General features: G+C 47.6%; 2 protein-coding genes across 2 annotated transcripts; both read left to right on the forward strand.

Annotated features, from left to right (window-relative positions):
* Positions 1 to 80: 80 nt before the first annotated feature.
* On the forward strand, positions 81 to 3,688 carry LOC108158627 (DNA-directed RNA polymerase III subunit RPC2). The gene is made up of 2 exons (XM_017291104.2): positions 81 to 1,050; positions 1,105 to 3,688. Exons 1-2 carry the CDS (start codon positions 168 to 170, stop codon positions 3,633 to 3,635), a joined length of 3,414 nt encoding a protein of 1,137 aa, XP_017146593.1. The 5' UTR covers positions 81 to 167; the 3' UTR covers positions 3,636 to 3,688.
* A 1,725-nt stretch (positions 3,689 to 5,413) lies between these two features.
* LOC108160548 lies at positions 5,414 to 10,741 on the forward strand. Its single transcript, XM_017294615.2, has 4 exons — positions 5,414 to 5,715; positions 8,447 to 8,662; positions 8,798 to 9,102; positions 9,180 to 10,741. The coding sequence occupies exons 1-4, from the start codon at positions 5,668 to 5,670 to the stop codon at positions 9,541 to 9,543; spliced, it is 933 nt and encodes a 310-aa protein (XP_017150104.1). The 5' UTR covers positions 5,414 to 5,667; the 3' UTR covers positions 9,544 to 10,741.
* Positions 10,742 to 14,914: the final 4,173 nt, after the last annotated feature.

Below are 14,914 nucleotides of genomic sequence, written 5' to 3' on the forward strand. Positions count from 1 at the left end.
ACTTTTTCCATTTGATTTTCGAGCCAACTTAACATGGCTCTGCTAAGTCCGTGCGATAGGTGGGCTGTTAAGCGCATGTGGTTCTAAATAGCGTTTACCAACACTTGAACCGTGCATGCCGTTTTGTTATTTATTTTTACGAAATAAAACTAATCTGAATCGCATAGATGGTGGAGCTAAAGAAAGACGACGCCCATATCGAGGCCAATATCTGGGACCCAGGCGACAGCAAGGAATGGGCCACACCCATCAAGCCGCTGGAGGAGAAGTGGAAATTATTGCCGGCATTTCTACAGGTGAAGGGCCTCGTCAGGCAGCACATTGATTCCTTCAACCACTTCATCAATGTGGACATCAAGAAGATAGTTCGTGCGAACGAGCTCGTCACCAGCGGCGCCGACCCCCTCTTCTACCTCAAGTACTTGGATGTGCGGGTGGGCAAGCCCGACATCGATGATGGCTATAACATAACCAAGGCGACCACGCCGCATGAGTGCCGCCTGAGGGACACCACTTACTCGTCCCCCATTACCGTGGACATTGAGTACACTCGCGGGACGCAGCGCATCAAGAGGAACAACCTGCTCATCGGCAGGATGCCTCTCATGTTAAGGTGTTCCAATTGCGTGCTGACTGGAAAGTCCGAGTTTGAATTATCCAAACTGAACGAGTGTCCACTGGATCCTGGCGGCTACTTTGTGGTGCGTGGTCAGGAGAAGGTGATACTCATCCAGGAGCAGTTGTCGTGGAACAAAATGCTAACCGAGGACTTCAATGGCGTAGTCCAGTGCCAGGTGACGTCGTCCACCCATGAGAAGAAGTCCCGAACTCTGGTGCTGAGCAAGCACGGACGCTATTACATGAAGCACAACTCCATGACGGACGATATACCAATTGTGGTCATATTCAAGGCGTTGGGCATTGTCTCCGACCAGGAGATTATGGCACACATTGGCATAGACACAAAGTCGCAGAATCGGTTTGGTGCCTCCTTGCTGGAGGCCTTCAACTTAAAGGTGTTTACCCAGCAGCGGGCTCTGGACTATATGGGTGAGAGCTTACTGTTAACTTCGAAACTAGCCGTCTAATTTGCACACTCTTCAGGCTCCAAATTAGTGGTAAAGCGCTTCCAAAGCGCCACCACAAAGACACCCGCAGAAGAGGCACGTGAGCTGCTGTTCACCACGATTCTTGCGCACGTTCCAGTGGACAACTTCAACTTCCAAATGAAGGCCATCTACGTTTCCATGATGGTGCGACGTGTGATGTCCGCAGAGCTGGACAAGACGCTCTTCGACGATCGGGACTATTATGGCAACAAGCGTTTGGAATTGGCTGGCTCACTCATCTCGCTCATGTTCGAGGATCTGTTCAAGCGCATGAACTGGGAGCTGAAAATGATCGCGGACAAGAACATACCCAAAGTGAAGGCTGCGCAGTTCGATGTGGTGAAGCATATGAGAGCGGCACAGATTACCGCCGGCCTGGAGTCGGCCATCAGTTCGGGCAATTGGACCATCAAGCGATTCAAAATGGAGCGAGCTGGCGTAACGCAGGTGCTCTCCCGCCTCAGCTATATCTCCGCTCTGGGCATGATGACGCGAGTGAACTCGCAGTTCGAGAAGACAAGGAAGGTATCGGGACCCAGGTCGTTGCAGCCCAGTCAGTGGGGCATGCTCTGTCCATCGGATACGCCCGAGGGAGAGGCCTGTGGCTTGGTTAAGAATCTGGCTCTGATGACGCACATCACGACGGAGGTGGAGGAGCGTCCGGTGATGATTTTGGCATTCAACGCCGGTGTGGAAGACATACGGGAAGTGAGCGGTAATCCCATCAACAATCCCAATGTCTTCTTGGTGTTCATCAACGGCAATGTCCTCGGTCTCACGCTGAATCACAAGCATCTGGTGCGGAATCTTCGCTACATGCGCAGGAAGGGTCGCATGGGCAGCTTTGTGTCCGTGCACACATCCTACACCCAGCGGTGCATCTATATACACACCGACGGCGGACGCCTGTGCCGTCCCTATATAATTGTGGAGAAGCGCCGCCCGAGGGTCAAACAATTCCATCTGGACGAGCTGGAGAGGGGCGTGCGAAAGTTTGACGATTTCCTCTTGGATGGACTCATCGAGTACTTAGATGTGAACGAGGAGAACGATTCGTTTATTGCGTGGAACGAGGAGCACATAGAGGAGGGCACCACACACCTGGAAATTGAACCATTCACGCTGCTGGGGGTGTGTGCGGGCCTCGTCCCCTATCCGCATCACAACCAAAGCCCCAGGAACACCTATCAATGCGCCATGGGCAAGCAGGCTATGGGCATGATTGGCTACAATCAAAAGAACCGCATCGACTCGCTGATGTACAACCTGGTCTATCCCCAGGCACCAATGGTCAAGACCAAAACCATAGAGCTGACAAACTTTGACAAATTGCCGGCCGGACAGAACGCCACTGTGGCCGTGATGAGCTTTTCGGGTTACGACATCGAGGATGCCTTGATCCTGAACAAGGCCTCCATCGATCGCGGGTACGGACGCTGCCTGGTCTACAAGAACTCCAAGTGCACGGTGAAGCGTTATGCCAACCAGACCTTTGACAGGATTATGGGTCCCGTGAAGGATGCCCTCACCAACAAGGTGATATTCAAGCACGATGTTCTAGACACAGATGGCATTGTGGCACCGGGCGAGCAGATACTAAACAAGCAGATTATGATCAACAAGGAGATGCCGGCGGTGACGTCCCTCAATCCACTGGAGGGCCAATCGACTCAGGTCCCCTACACAGCGGTGCCCATCAGCTACAAGGGGACCGAGCCCAGCTATGTGGAGCGTGTGATGGTCTCTGCCAACTCGGAAGAGGACTTCCTCATCAAGATCCTTCTGCGCCAGACGCGCATTCCGGAGATTGGCGACAAGTTCAGCTCGCGGCACGGTCAGAAGGGTGTCACAGGGCTCATTGTGGACCAGGAGGACATGCCTTACAATGATTCTGGCATCTGTCCGGACATGATCATGAATCCCCACGGTTTCCCCTCCCGTATGACAGTGGGCAAGACTCTAGAGCTGCTCGGCGGCAAGGCTGGAGTTCTCGAGGGCAAATTCCACTACGGCACGGCCTTTGGTGGCTCAAAGGTGGGCGACATTCAGGCGGAGTTGGAGCGCCACGGCTTCAATTACATGGGCAAGGACTTCTTCTACTCGGGCATCACTGGAGCTCCACTGCAGGCATACATCTACTCCGGCCCGGTCTACTATCAGAAGCTGAAGCACATGGTCCAGGACAAAATGCACGCCAGGGCGCGGGGTCCCAAGGCCGTGCTCACACGCCAGCCCACCCAAGGCCGGAGTCGGGAGGGAGGCCTGCGCCTGGGCGAAATGGAGCGCGACTGTCTCATCTCGTACGGAGCCAGCATGCTGATTATGGAGCGTCTGATGATTTCTTCCGATGCCTTTGAGGTGGATGTGTGTCGCACCTGTGGCCGCCTGGCCTACTGCTCCTGGTGCCACTTCTGCCAGTCGTCGGCTCACGTCTCGAAGATATCCATGCCGTATGCTTGCAAGCTGCTCTTCCAGGAGTTGACCAGCATGAATGTTGTACCCAAAATGATCCTGGAGGACTATTAATGGATGGACCTCGTATTTTAAAATAAAATGTTTGCCTTTCTGTAATCTACCAATTGCAGTGCTTGCTCGCTCTAGAATCCTGGCTTGATAAATGTTTATGGCTGTCACCAAGGACTGGACTGCCCCCAGGCGGTTCACTTTAGTTGCTTTAATTTCGCATTTGCGTACAGTTTTACATATTCATGAAGGTCCTGTCACCCCCCAACGAAGGCGCGGCACCAAGGAGTCCGTTTGCTTAGCAGAGCTGGTAGCTAACATCAGCTTAGCAGCTTTTTATTGCTTCTGTTATCCCTTTTTAGTCCTGTTTAATTGATAATTAATGTGGATTTTGTTGTCTTTCTACTATTTATGGTGTCGTTCCTCCCATATTGGCTGTTTAAAGGAGCTGCATTCAAGGGGCTTCTTACTTTGGTTGTACAGTGATTTACTCGCCTTCTTTTGTGTCACCTGACTGTGAATGAAAGCCTCAACCCAGATAGGAGCTCGAGTCAACGTCTCCCAGTGGTCAATGCACTGTCCGGGGCACGTGACTCGGCACATAACACCCACACAAGGCAATGTCCTTGTGCGTCATTTCAAGTGACTTGCGCTCGAAATAGTCAAAGCCACCTGCCAGGCCCCCAATCCGCCACTCAGAGTGACTGCCACAGATGATGTTGTTGCTGCTGTTGTTCCTGTGTTGGAGGCAGTGCAATGACAGGACTGCAACAAGGGGCAAGCTGCCAGCAACAGTAGCAAAAGCAACTAGCAGCCAATGGGGCGCAGAATGATGACAATTTAAGGCTGCCGCCAGCACCCCACCCCATCGCCTAGCCCACCGTCTATCCATACCAGGCCATACCATTCCTTCCATTCAGGTTCCAGCGCAACTCAACTCAATCTGGGGCCACCTTCCGGCTTCGCTTCGGTTTTCCTTTCAGGTCTTTTGGCTATTTGTCAAAAAGTTTGCTGTTTGCTCCCCAGCAACAAGGGGTCTGGGGATGGGATTTGTGTGTGTCTGTGAGTGTGTATAGTAGATATTATAGATTTAAATGGGTGTTGGCCACTTGGGCGGAAAGTTAAGTGCTGTTTAACTGTCCTGCTGGGTGAGGTCCGATGGATGGTCAAAGGTGGGGATGGATGATGGCACTGATGAAATGGCCCATGGTTGTCTCTATATACCTTTGATCCACCTTCTGAGTGGGATACGAATCAGTGCGGGGATTAGCCACAAATGTTGAATCTAGTAAATTCCAGCTAAATTTCATCCTTACCTGATAACAGCGCTCTGCTGATAACATAGCAAGCTTGGGACTTCTCTCGCTCTCTCTCTCTCTCTCTTTCTCTCAATTTTCGTGCTCTTTTGTAAGCTCTACATTGATATGCTCTCTTTTACTTTTCAGTGATGCCGATTCTGCGGGGCTAGAATTCAAATTCCGCAAGTTAGTTTCTAGTAATATAATAGAATTTTGTTTTAAAAGGAAAAAAAGAAAGGATAGCCTTTGATAACCTTGCAGATTCATCCTTCCTATTGAAAATATACTCGTAGGTATCCGATTTTCAAAAAAACTTGATTTAGTTATATATGTAAAAACATGTAAGCCACACCATTATGATATAGATGTATAATGAAACTATGGGACGGCTACACTTTAGGCTGTATAGTTCGCCACTTCAGCCTGCGTTCAGAAGCCACTTTTGTACTGGATTAATTACTAGCTTTTTTCCAGTTAAAAGACCTGCACTAGCCTATAGGATGGGCTATAAAAGCAGGCGCCTGGCGTTGCCAGAAGCTGAGTCGAAACCGGCGCTCTCTGCACGTCGCACAAAGAACTCAGCTACAGAAACTGAACTTATTCTCACTTCAAGTGCAACTTCTAAAGGAATTCAAAAGTCAAACATTGTTAGTGTGGTGCGGGTGTGTCAGTGTAACAATTAGTAACAGATCGGGGATAGTGAATGAGATGTATGCTGTGTAGAAGATACTATACGCTTGGAGCGAGCATAATTTAAAGTTTTAGATAAAGATAAGTCTCAGAAGTGAATTTAAACAATGCCCAACGCCATGGAAACAACAACGAGCTCGAAAAAGCCATTCAAAGTGAGTTTTTAGAAGGAGCTCATTATATTTTTATAATCATACAAAGGCCAGAAGGCAAACAAAGCGACGCCTGGCCGAGCTGGCCATGCCCTTTTTTGGGCGTTGTGTCTCGCTGTTGTTGTTGTGTTGGCCGCGTGCTGCGTTTGGGTTTTATTTGTTCCTTTTTTTATGGAAACTGGGTGAACTTTTGGTTGTAAGGCAATGAAGAGAGTGTAAAAGCTGTGCCAGCATAAAGAGAGGCGAAAGCTCAGTAATGTGCTCTCTTCGAAAGGCAGAAACTTGACACCAATTCCCACCTCTGTGTTTTTGTTTGCCTTTGCTTGGCTTTGCTTGTGCAATTGTTTGTGTTTGCCACCCGTCTGGGGGCTGGGACCTTTGTTCCCGACTAATTTGTTTATTTGCCGTTTAAATAGCACAATCCCTGCCTCCGCTCCTCCCTGTGCATCCTGAAGCCGGTAAAAACCACAGTACATGCAACATGCAACACAGAGAAAACTTTAAAAATCCAAAAACCGCAGCGCAATTTCAACTGTCTGTCAGAAGCAGAGACATAGAGAATCTTTCTTGCTGACCGCACCTCCAGAAGGTTGGAACTGGGTTCCATTCCTGCCAGATCAGATCCATTGAAATTCCGCAGCTTATGAAAATAATTAATTCAAAAACCGCCAAGCACAAATCGGCTTAACAGCCCTGTCGCATGCCCAGACAGCCATGAAAATGCCATTAAAAGTGGAAACTTTTCATCCCGACATGTCTCTGTAATTAGCACAGGGCCACGCCCACCGCCTATTCAGCCCCCTGGCTTAAATAATTTATTAAACAATTTACATAATTCCATGTCAAGTCATAGTTGGAAAGCAATTTAAGGCTGTACTAAAGCATAATTTCCCCGGGGCCGTGAATATCTGCGGCCTACGCCCATCAAATATTTAAAGGGCGACTTGTGGAAACGGTCCAAGATGATGCAGGTGACTGGGAAGTGAAGCCTCTGCTCTGCCACAGAGTCCCAGACATGTAGGCGACAGGACTGCCTTTATGGGGATCCCCCGATAGTTGAGCAGTTTGAGCTGGTTGTGATTGAAGGGCCATCAGGCTAATGCCACATGCAGAATCCGTATAACTTTGTTTGGAAGCCTGTCAGGCTAAAACAAAAAAGATATCTTCTACCAAATTTATATGGAATTTATTCCCCCGTTAATTGCTTGCTTTTCTGTGGCTTTTTTCCATTAGTTTAGTTGAAAATATACATATATAATACATTTGTGCTGCCAAAAATTTCAATTAAGTAGCACGAAAGAGAAAATCTCAACTTTTCGCAAGTTTCATTTCAAAACAAACAACTCAATTATATTTTCGCTTCTAGAAGAGCTCCCCACATCTTTGAAATACATATATGCTGCTTTTGGGGACGGCATTCGGGAAAGTTTTCAATGTGGAAAAGTTTTTCAGTCAAAGTATGATGTGATTAATATTTGACACTGGCGATGCGAAAAAGTTGGCTCGCTTGAAGCGGGAATTCAATGGCGGATGGCCGGGAAACGGGTAAATGTTAGCTGAAATAAAAAATTTGATTGGGCAACGCGATTGCTTTAATTTACGTACATATATGAACGACTCAGAGGAGGTCTTGCACGCTCCTCAACGTTTTTGGGACGATAAATTTCGGAATGCACGCTGCCTCAGATCTGTTGGCCAGGTCTAATTTATGTTCCTTTTAACCTTAGCGCTGAGGCACCATTTAAGGTGCATGCAAGTTTAATGGAGCCTGGTGGAGGCATGTTGTCCTTGCGCCGAGCACTCGCCCATGGCATTTGCCCCCCGTCTCCCCCTCCGTCTCCCCCTCCGTCTCCACCAGCGCCTAAGCATACAGCATACAGCATGAAGCATGAGGCATGCAACGCAAAACTGCTGACAGGCATAACTTGTCACAAAAAGAAAGTAGTGGCAGAGCTCCAAGGAGGCACAAGAGGAGGTGCAGCATTAACGTGTAAATATTTGTGCCGCGGCCCGAGAGAAGTGCAAGTCAAACTGGGTTCGAGATGATGCTCCGCAGCAGCAGGAGCACGCAATCCCCCATCCTTCCTCCCCTATATACCGTTCGAAACTAAAGCTAAGCTCTGAATTTCCGCTTAAACTGACGAATGTCAAAGTTCTTTCTATACAGCTCTTTCTGCCACGAGTCTCAATTAGCGTTTGCGCCATATCATGCTTATTTATTCCTGTTCTACACGGCTCTACCAGGAGGGAGAGTGGTCCTCCTCGCGGAGATTATTACGATTATTGATAGTAATTGGAGAGTAAAAAGAGTCCCTCAGCCCCCCCTCGCTGGGGAGTACCTTTCCTTTGTGAGGGAAAAGCAATTAACTGAAAGTGCCGCCGATTGAAAAGTACTTTCTAGTAATCGGCTTGACAGTTGAGATATTTTTTTACCCCGCTTCATTCCGGTATCTGTGGAGGGGGCCCTTTTTCTGTTTCCTGTCTTTTCTGTTTTTGTGTCTGTTGTGTGCTTTGGGTGCTGTCCCGCCTCTTGGACCCGCTTAAATATTTCATTGGCCTGTTCGAATGTCGGGACACATCTGTTCCTTTTCCTGGCATCTGTATTATTCATTATGGCCATATGTAACTGTAAAAACATGCAATTATTCCCTTTTCCTTTTCCTTTTCCGTTTCGTTTCGGCCTTCTCCTGTTTACTGTTTGTTTACTGTTTGTTTACTGCCTTGTGGCGGCCAGGTCAAGGACGTAACGCGAAACATTAAGAAGGCCGTGTGCGCCGCCAGCCTGGAGGAGATACGGGACAAGGTGGCGGAGAAGTTCGGCAAGTGTGACCACGTGCCCACCATCCACCTGGACTCGGATGGCACCGAAATCGACGACGAGGAGTACTTTCGCACGCTCGACGAGAACACGGAGCTGGTGGCTGTCTTCCCCGGCGAGCACTGGATCGATGTGAGTGTCCTAATTGGTTAATTTATAACTACACTTGTTGCGCCCTGAAAATGTCCACAAATTGAGTTTTGTGACGGAAGAAGAGATGCGTAATAATGTCCTTGCCTTGTTTGTTTGTTTGTTTTCCGGTTACAGCCCACGCACTACGTGACCATAACGACGCCGCATGGCGGCGAGACCGTGACTGGCAACGGCGACATCTCTTCAGGAGGAGTAGGCGGAGGAGTCGGTGGAAGCTGTGACGGAGGCGACACCACCGATGCCAACCACTCGGAGTCGGCGGCACGCATCCGGCAGCTGGTCGGACAGCTGCAGAACAATCTCTGCAACGTGTCCGTGATGAACGATGCGGATCTGGACTCGTTGTCCAACATGGATCCCAATTCGTTGGTGGACATCACCGGAAAAGAGTTTATGGAGCAGCTAAAGGACGCGGGCAGGTCGGTACAACACAATTGTTCCCACAATATGTTCACATTTATAGCCAAGTCCAATCTTTTGCCATTATATCCGCCAGACCGCTGTGCGCCAAGCGCAACGCCGAGGATCGTCTGAATTTGCTGAAGCTGCTCAAGGCCGGAGCCATCTTCTGCTCGGAACGCTATCCGGAAGATGCCGAGGCCATCGACCGCGAGATCGGGCGCCAGCTGAACGAGGCGGAGAGCGGACAGGTGACGGCCACATCGGCCAGCAACACGCGCACCATCGAGGTGGTGCAGTGCGACAATCAGAACACGACGATAACCATTACTGTGGGCGAGGCCAGCAGCACCTGCTTGGCCACGGGCAACGGTTCGCTGTCCTCGGTGGAGGCGGCGGCCAACGAGGCTAATGCCAATGCCAATGCCAATGCGAACGGGAATGCCGGTGGAGATATCTGACTGCCCATGCTGGGCGGCCTCAGGTCAAGTCTGCCGCTCGAGGTTTAGGCCTAAGAACTAAGCGGACACGAGAATCAGCGGAGGAGATCAAGGAAATTAAGGAGCGCTTATGGAGACATCAGTCCTGCAACATTGGGTTAACATATAATATACATTTGTAGCTTGTAATTAGGCGCTGTGGCATCTGCAAGCCAATTGAAACGAAACGAAGACAAAATCAATCTAGAAATCACAGAGAAAGCTTCATAGGATCTAAGAGTAAATGAAAGTTAACGACGAAATACACGTACTAGTATTAAACAGACATAAATACATACAAACATACATATATGCAGGAGGATATGCCAGACTTCAAGGCACATAAGCTACACAAGTTATGAAGAGTCTTTTAACAATCAGAGTCCGATCAGAGTCAGAATCGTTATCAGTATCAGTATCAGTATCAGTGTGGACATAAGAATCATAGAAAACCCTACAAGCCGCAGCTTAGGGCAGATGCAGATGCAAATGTAGATGCATATTCAATAATCAAACCCAAAGAAGTAGAAGATTATATATTACAATGAGATAGAACCACAGGTCTAGATAAATATTCGTACGAGTACAAGAGAAAGCCCAGAGAAGAGTGTCGCGTTCGAAATGCGTTGATTCCGGGATGGAAATTGTTGATTTTGATTTTTGCCTGCTTTAGAGATTTTGTTGGTAGTTAATTGTATTTAATCAAGTTATGCAAAGGAGACGCACATCAAAAATTGTTTTTACACCGATGCCATTGTGAATGTCATTCGTTAAAGGCCAATTGAGACTGACTGTATTTATGTGTAATACTCGTAATAGATTTTTGTGGGCCCGGGCCGAGATGGATGCATGTCTGGATGGATGGAGAGAAGAGGCACCCCAAGCCCAAAGAGACCCCCTGGTTCTATTGCCGAATGAATTTAAGCAACGACAAACATTAACATTAGCAAATTAAACAATAAACAATAAACGCGACATACAATTGCACAACAAAAAACATAAAGAACATCAAATACTACTAAACCCAACCACGAAAACTACAAGTCTACAATTCGAATAAGCAATAAGGGAAATCCGAATGGAAACGAAACAATTATTAACTTTAGCAAAGTGAAACGAATTCAGATGTAAACTATATACACGAGACGAGTAATGAACGAATAAATAATTGAATAATTAACGAGAGTTGAGTGAACCAAAAGCTAACTAGACACCACATCAGCGCGTATGCGCAACATAGAGTACTATGCCCACCGTGTGCAACAGGGCGTATGGGTGTTCCGTGGCGTTGCGTTGCGCTGCATTGCTCTTTCGCTGGCAAAAGAGCGAGCAGAACAGAGCAGAGCAACGCAGAGCAGGTCGTGAAGAGAGAGCTACGATACTGCATACAGTTAATTGTTTTAGCTTGGACTCGGACTTGGAATCGGCTTGGGTTGGTGTGCGTTCGTTTGTGACGTCACAAGGCTGTGCTGTGACGTGTGTTGCACCACGGGGGTCCCTGCCGCAGGATGGATAGATGCCCTACTAACACAGTTTAAAGCTCCTTCCCCAATGACCCAAATTCGTGCCGACAGCAACAATTTGCGCCCTCAGCAGTGAGCAGTGGGCGTGGCTTGAGCCAAATGAATTACATTTGTTAAATGTGACCTTTGTACACTTAATACCAGTACTTCTCATTCGAATAAAATCATTTCCCATTTCAAAGATCTCTTTTCTTTTGATGTGTTCTTAAATTTTCTGAATTTTTCTTTTTTTTAGGAAATTGCTGCTGCACAAACAAGCATTTGAAAGCACACAAAAAAATATTAAAAATGGAACCAAACTCTTGCCTTTCTTTGTCTGGTTTTGAAGTGCGGTCGCATTTCGCATTTTCCGTGCTCGTATACTTATGTACGGTCGATGGGCGTGGCTGCCTCAGACTGCCACAGCCCACAGCCCACACCCCGCGCCTTGGCCTTAATTTGTCCTGAATTTCCTTTTCTTTTGAAGTTCCATTTGTATATTAATGTGAAGGGGGCCAAAGAAGTCTCGGCTACAAACACTAATTTGGTTGGAAACTCCCCTGGGGTTCCTGGATTTGGTTGGCCCTCGATCGAATGTTCGTTGCCATATTTTTTGTCTCAAATCAAAGCCGTTTTCAACTCTTTATTCCACCTGCAATCACAATTATTGTACACTCATCGTCATCGGCATCGTCAGACGATGTTGCACGCTTGTTGTCGCACCTTTTGAGGGTCAAATGTCAAATGTTCCGCTGGAAAGAGAGCCGGGAGGAGGGCGTGCCTGAGTAAACAACATATTGAGTGAGGATTTGCCCGGATAACGAGTCGCCTGCCGCTCAAGCGAGGGCATAATTTTCTACAATTTCTGCTGCTTGCCTTTTCTTTACCCACACCCACACACACACACATCCACACACACACACACATGCTCGTATTTCCCCGAAATAAATGTCACGGGCAGAGTACGGTGGGGGGTTTTTTGGGGGGTAGCTAAGAGCGGGGGGGCAGCAGCAGCCGCCTCTGGCTGTTTGCTTTTCTCAGTGTGGCTTTCGTAGTGAACATAAACAAGGAGTTCTCTAATAGATGCCGCAATGGGCATTACTAATGCGCCCCGTGGCGTGTGTGGGAGTGTGTGTGGGTGGATAAGTAGGGGTCTGTGTGGCGGCAGGCGGTTCATAATTGTGCAACCAGATCCACGGCCAGCAGCAAACTGATGCTCAGACTGCCTCATTTGGGTGTTTGGCTTTCCTCGGAAGTCATTAGGGCAAATCTGAGCTCACAAACATATGACCATGTGTCCATAAATACATATGCACGGGTATGCACGGTACTGATGGAAATGGAAGTGAATGCCCCGGAGCCCCATAGCAATGAGCCAGCTGTCAGCAAGTCAGTAATGAAAATTTAACCAACTTTGGCATACACAAATATGAAATTATCCGTTTTGTTTATCCTAATGCAATTGCTGGCGACTCTGATGCTGATGCTGGCGCCCACTTCGAGGGGAGAGGCCTCCGTGGCCCCATCGAAGCCAGAGGATTCCGTCTCCGCCTCCGTGGGCAAGCTGGAGACAAGTTCGTGCTTTGCGGGGTGCCTCAAGGCAAGCAACATCAGCAGCGTGGACCCGCCGACAGAGTGCCTCCAGTATGAGCGGACCCTCGACTGCACAATGATCTGCTTGTTTAAGCATTAGCTATAGTGGCGAGAATCGAGTATAGTATAGGGTATTCACGCTTTATCTGCTGTGTGATTCAACCTTTATTGGGATTATACGAGTATTTCCAGGAGAAGTAAGCATCATTCAAGCTTTTGATTTTATCACTCTTTATGGGTGGTATATTTTTACGCTTTATCTACCTTATAGAGCCGTATTTGGCCTGTTGGCCCGTTGGCCCGTTGGCCCGTTGGCCTGTCTCCTGCATTTAAGCCGTAAGCGAATTAAGCGTAAATGCATTTCGATGTACGAAAATAAAAGAGCAGCCCACACGCTTTGCCAAAATACAAATCAATTACGTGTACCATTAATTTTAATTGCATGTTACACATTCGAGTACACACAAAAGGCTGGCAAAAACCAACTGTCGGGCTTGCTCATATAGTAGACCCGTATATTTTAATTAAATTAAAATGTTTGCAATTTTTCCAGCATGTTCTCTCATATTGAAATTCCGATTTTTTTCTCTCTTTTCCGTTGCTGTTCATTTAGAATGGCAAATGCCAGAACAGCGCAGGGGGCAAGAGCAGGAGCAGAAGCAAATATTTGGCATTTACACATTCGGATGCCAAGCCGACTGAATCCTCGCGTGCCGCTCTGACAAGTCCAACAAAAACAAAAGCAAGCAGCGACCAGCGACCAGCAGGAAGAAGAGAGAATCGAATGGCGGGTATCTAACATTTGAGAGCCTTCAATGCCGCAGTTACCGATCGCTGCCTTTCGCCTTCCACTCCTGTGGGAAAATACATATAAAAATGTAAATAAATTGTAAATACAAAGTTTTCAGATACATTTTAAAATTCAAATAAATATATTTCGCATTTAAATTACACGTTTTCATATTCATTGTTTCTATCGAATTGAATTCTATTTAATTTCAATACTTTTGTATTTAAAAATAGATTTTTCCTCTTATTTGGTGTTCTTGCATTGAGTATTTGTGCTACTGATTGAAAGTACAGACATTTTTGAACCATATATGTATGGCCCCGACATCAAATCAGAGAAAATAGTTTACCTATTTCGGAAAGAAGTTCCATTCGGATGGTTTTTGAGCTGAGAGACAAGCTTGAATATGAAACAGGAAAACAGTAGGACAAGTCTGTTAACGGTTTCTTCTGGGCGTAACAAACATTTGGTCAAATCATAATACTCGTACCGTCTGGAAGGGTATTTAAAGTGCAACAAACCAAACCCATTTCGAATATCAAAGGTTGAGCCTGCAGCGAATCAGGACCAGGCCCAGACCGAGACCTTGCGGCAGGACAATTAATCATTGCCACATGCGTTGAGTGTGACCTTTTTGGAGGCACTTCCTGCTGCTGATGTTTCGGCTGATGTTGCTCCTCATGCCGCGACGACATGTGAGTTAATTAATCTAACTGCCCAATGGCTGCCAGACTGAAGACTGCAGACGAGGACAATGGCAGAAAGAAGGTCATGGAATGCAATTAAGAGCGGCGGTCGATGATGAAGGGGCTTTCGGCAGGCCAACCATCACCACTTCCTCGACGACCCACCTGGCTGACGCGACGCATAAATTTCCATTTGTTCCACCGTCTGGTCGGGTGGGGTCTATGCATTTAAATTGATGTCGGGTCTCGCTGCATACATATGCGAAAAGTTGTTCGCGCCACGGCCCAATGCACAATTAGCGGACCGAGGCACATAAATTATGTGGCGGCCACCCGAAAGGGGAAATGGAGGCGGAAATTATTGCCTGAAGGGCGAACCAGCAGACGAATGTGCAAAATGGCAACCGACATTCGCTGATGCGATGCGGTCGGTCAGTCAGCTAAAATATGCACAGAGTGTTGCCTGCTTTTAGGCGAAGAATGTGCGTTTTCCAAGGACTCGCCGCGGGATAGCGAACAATCAATGAGCGAGGTACGCGAATTACTAGCGATTCCTGCATGACGTGACTCTGGAAATGATCACGTGCCCATATCCGTCAGAGCTACAGGATGTCCGCACTGCGTTGACAGATTGGCAATTACTTTAGCCGCCGCATACATGCCGTATACGCAATATTTCAGCGTTGTCAGCTCAACTCAGTTATAAATTTCGTCCCCACATCGTGTTTAAACTTTAAAGCTCCGCTTTTGGCTCTGGCTTTTGAAAATAAATTTGATATCAG

This window comes from Drosophila miranda, chromosome 3, assembly GCF_003369915.1.
Source record: "Drosophila miranda strain MSH22 chromosome 3, D.miranda_PacBio2.1, whole genome shotgun sequence".
Classification (NCBI taxonomy): Eukaryota; Metazoa; Arthropoda; class Insecta; order Diptera; family Drosophilidae; genus Drosophila; species Drosophila miranda.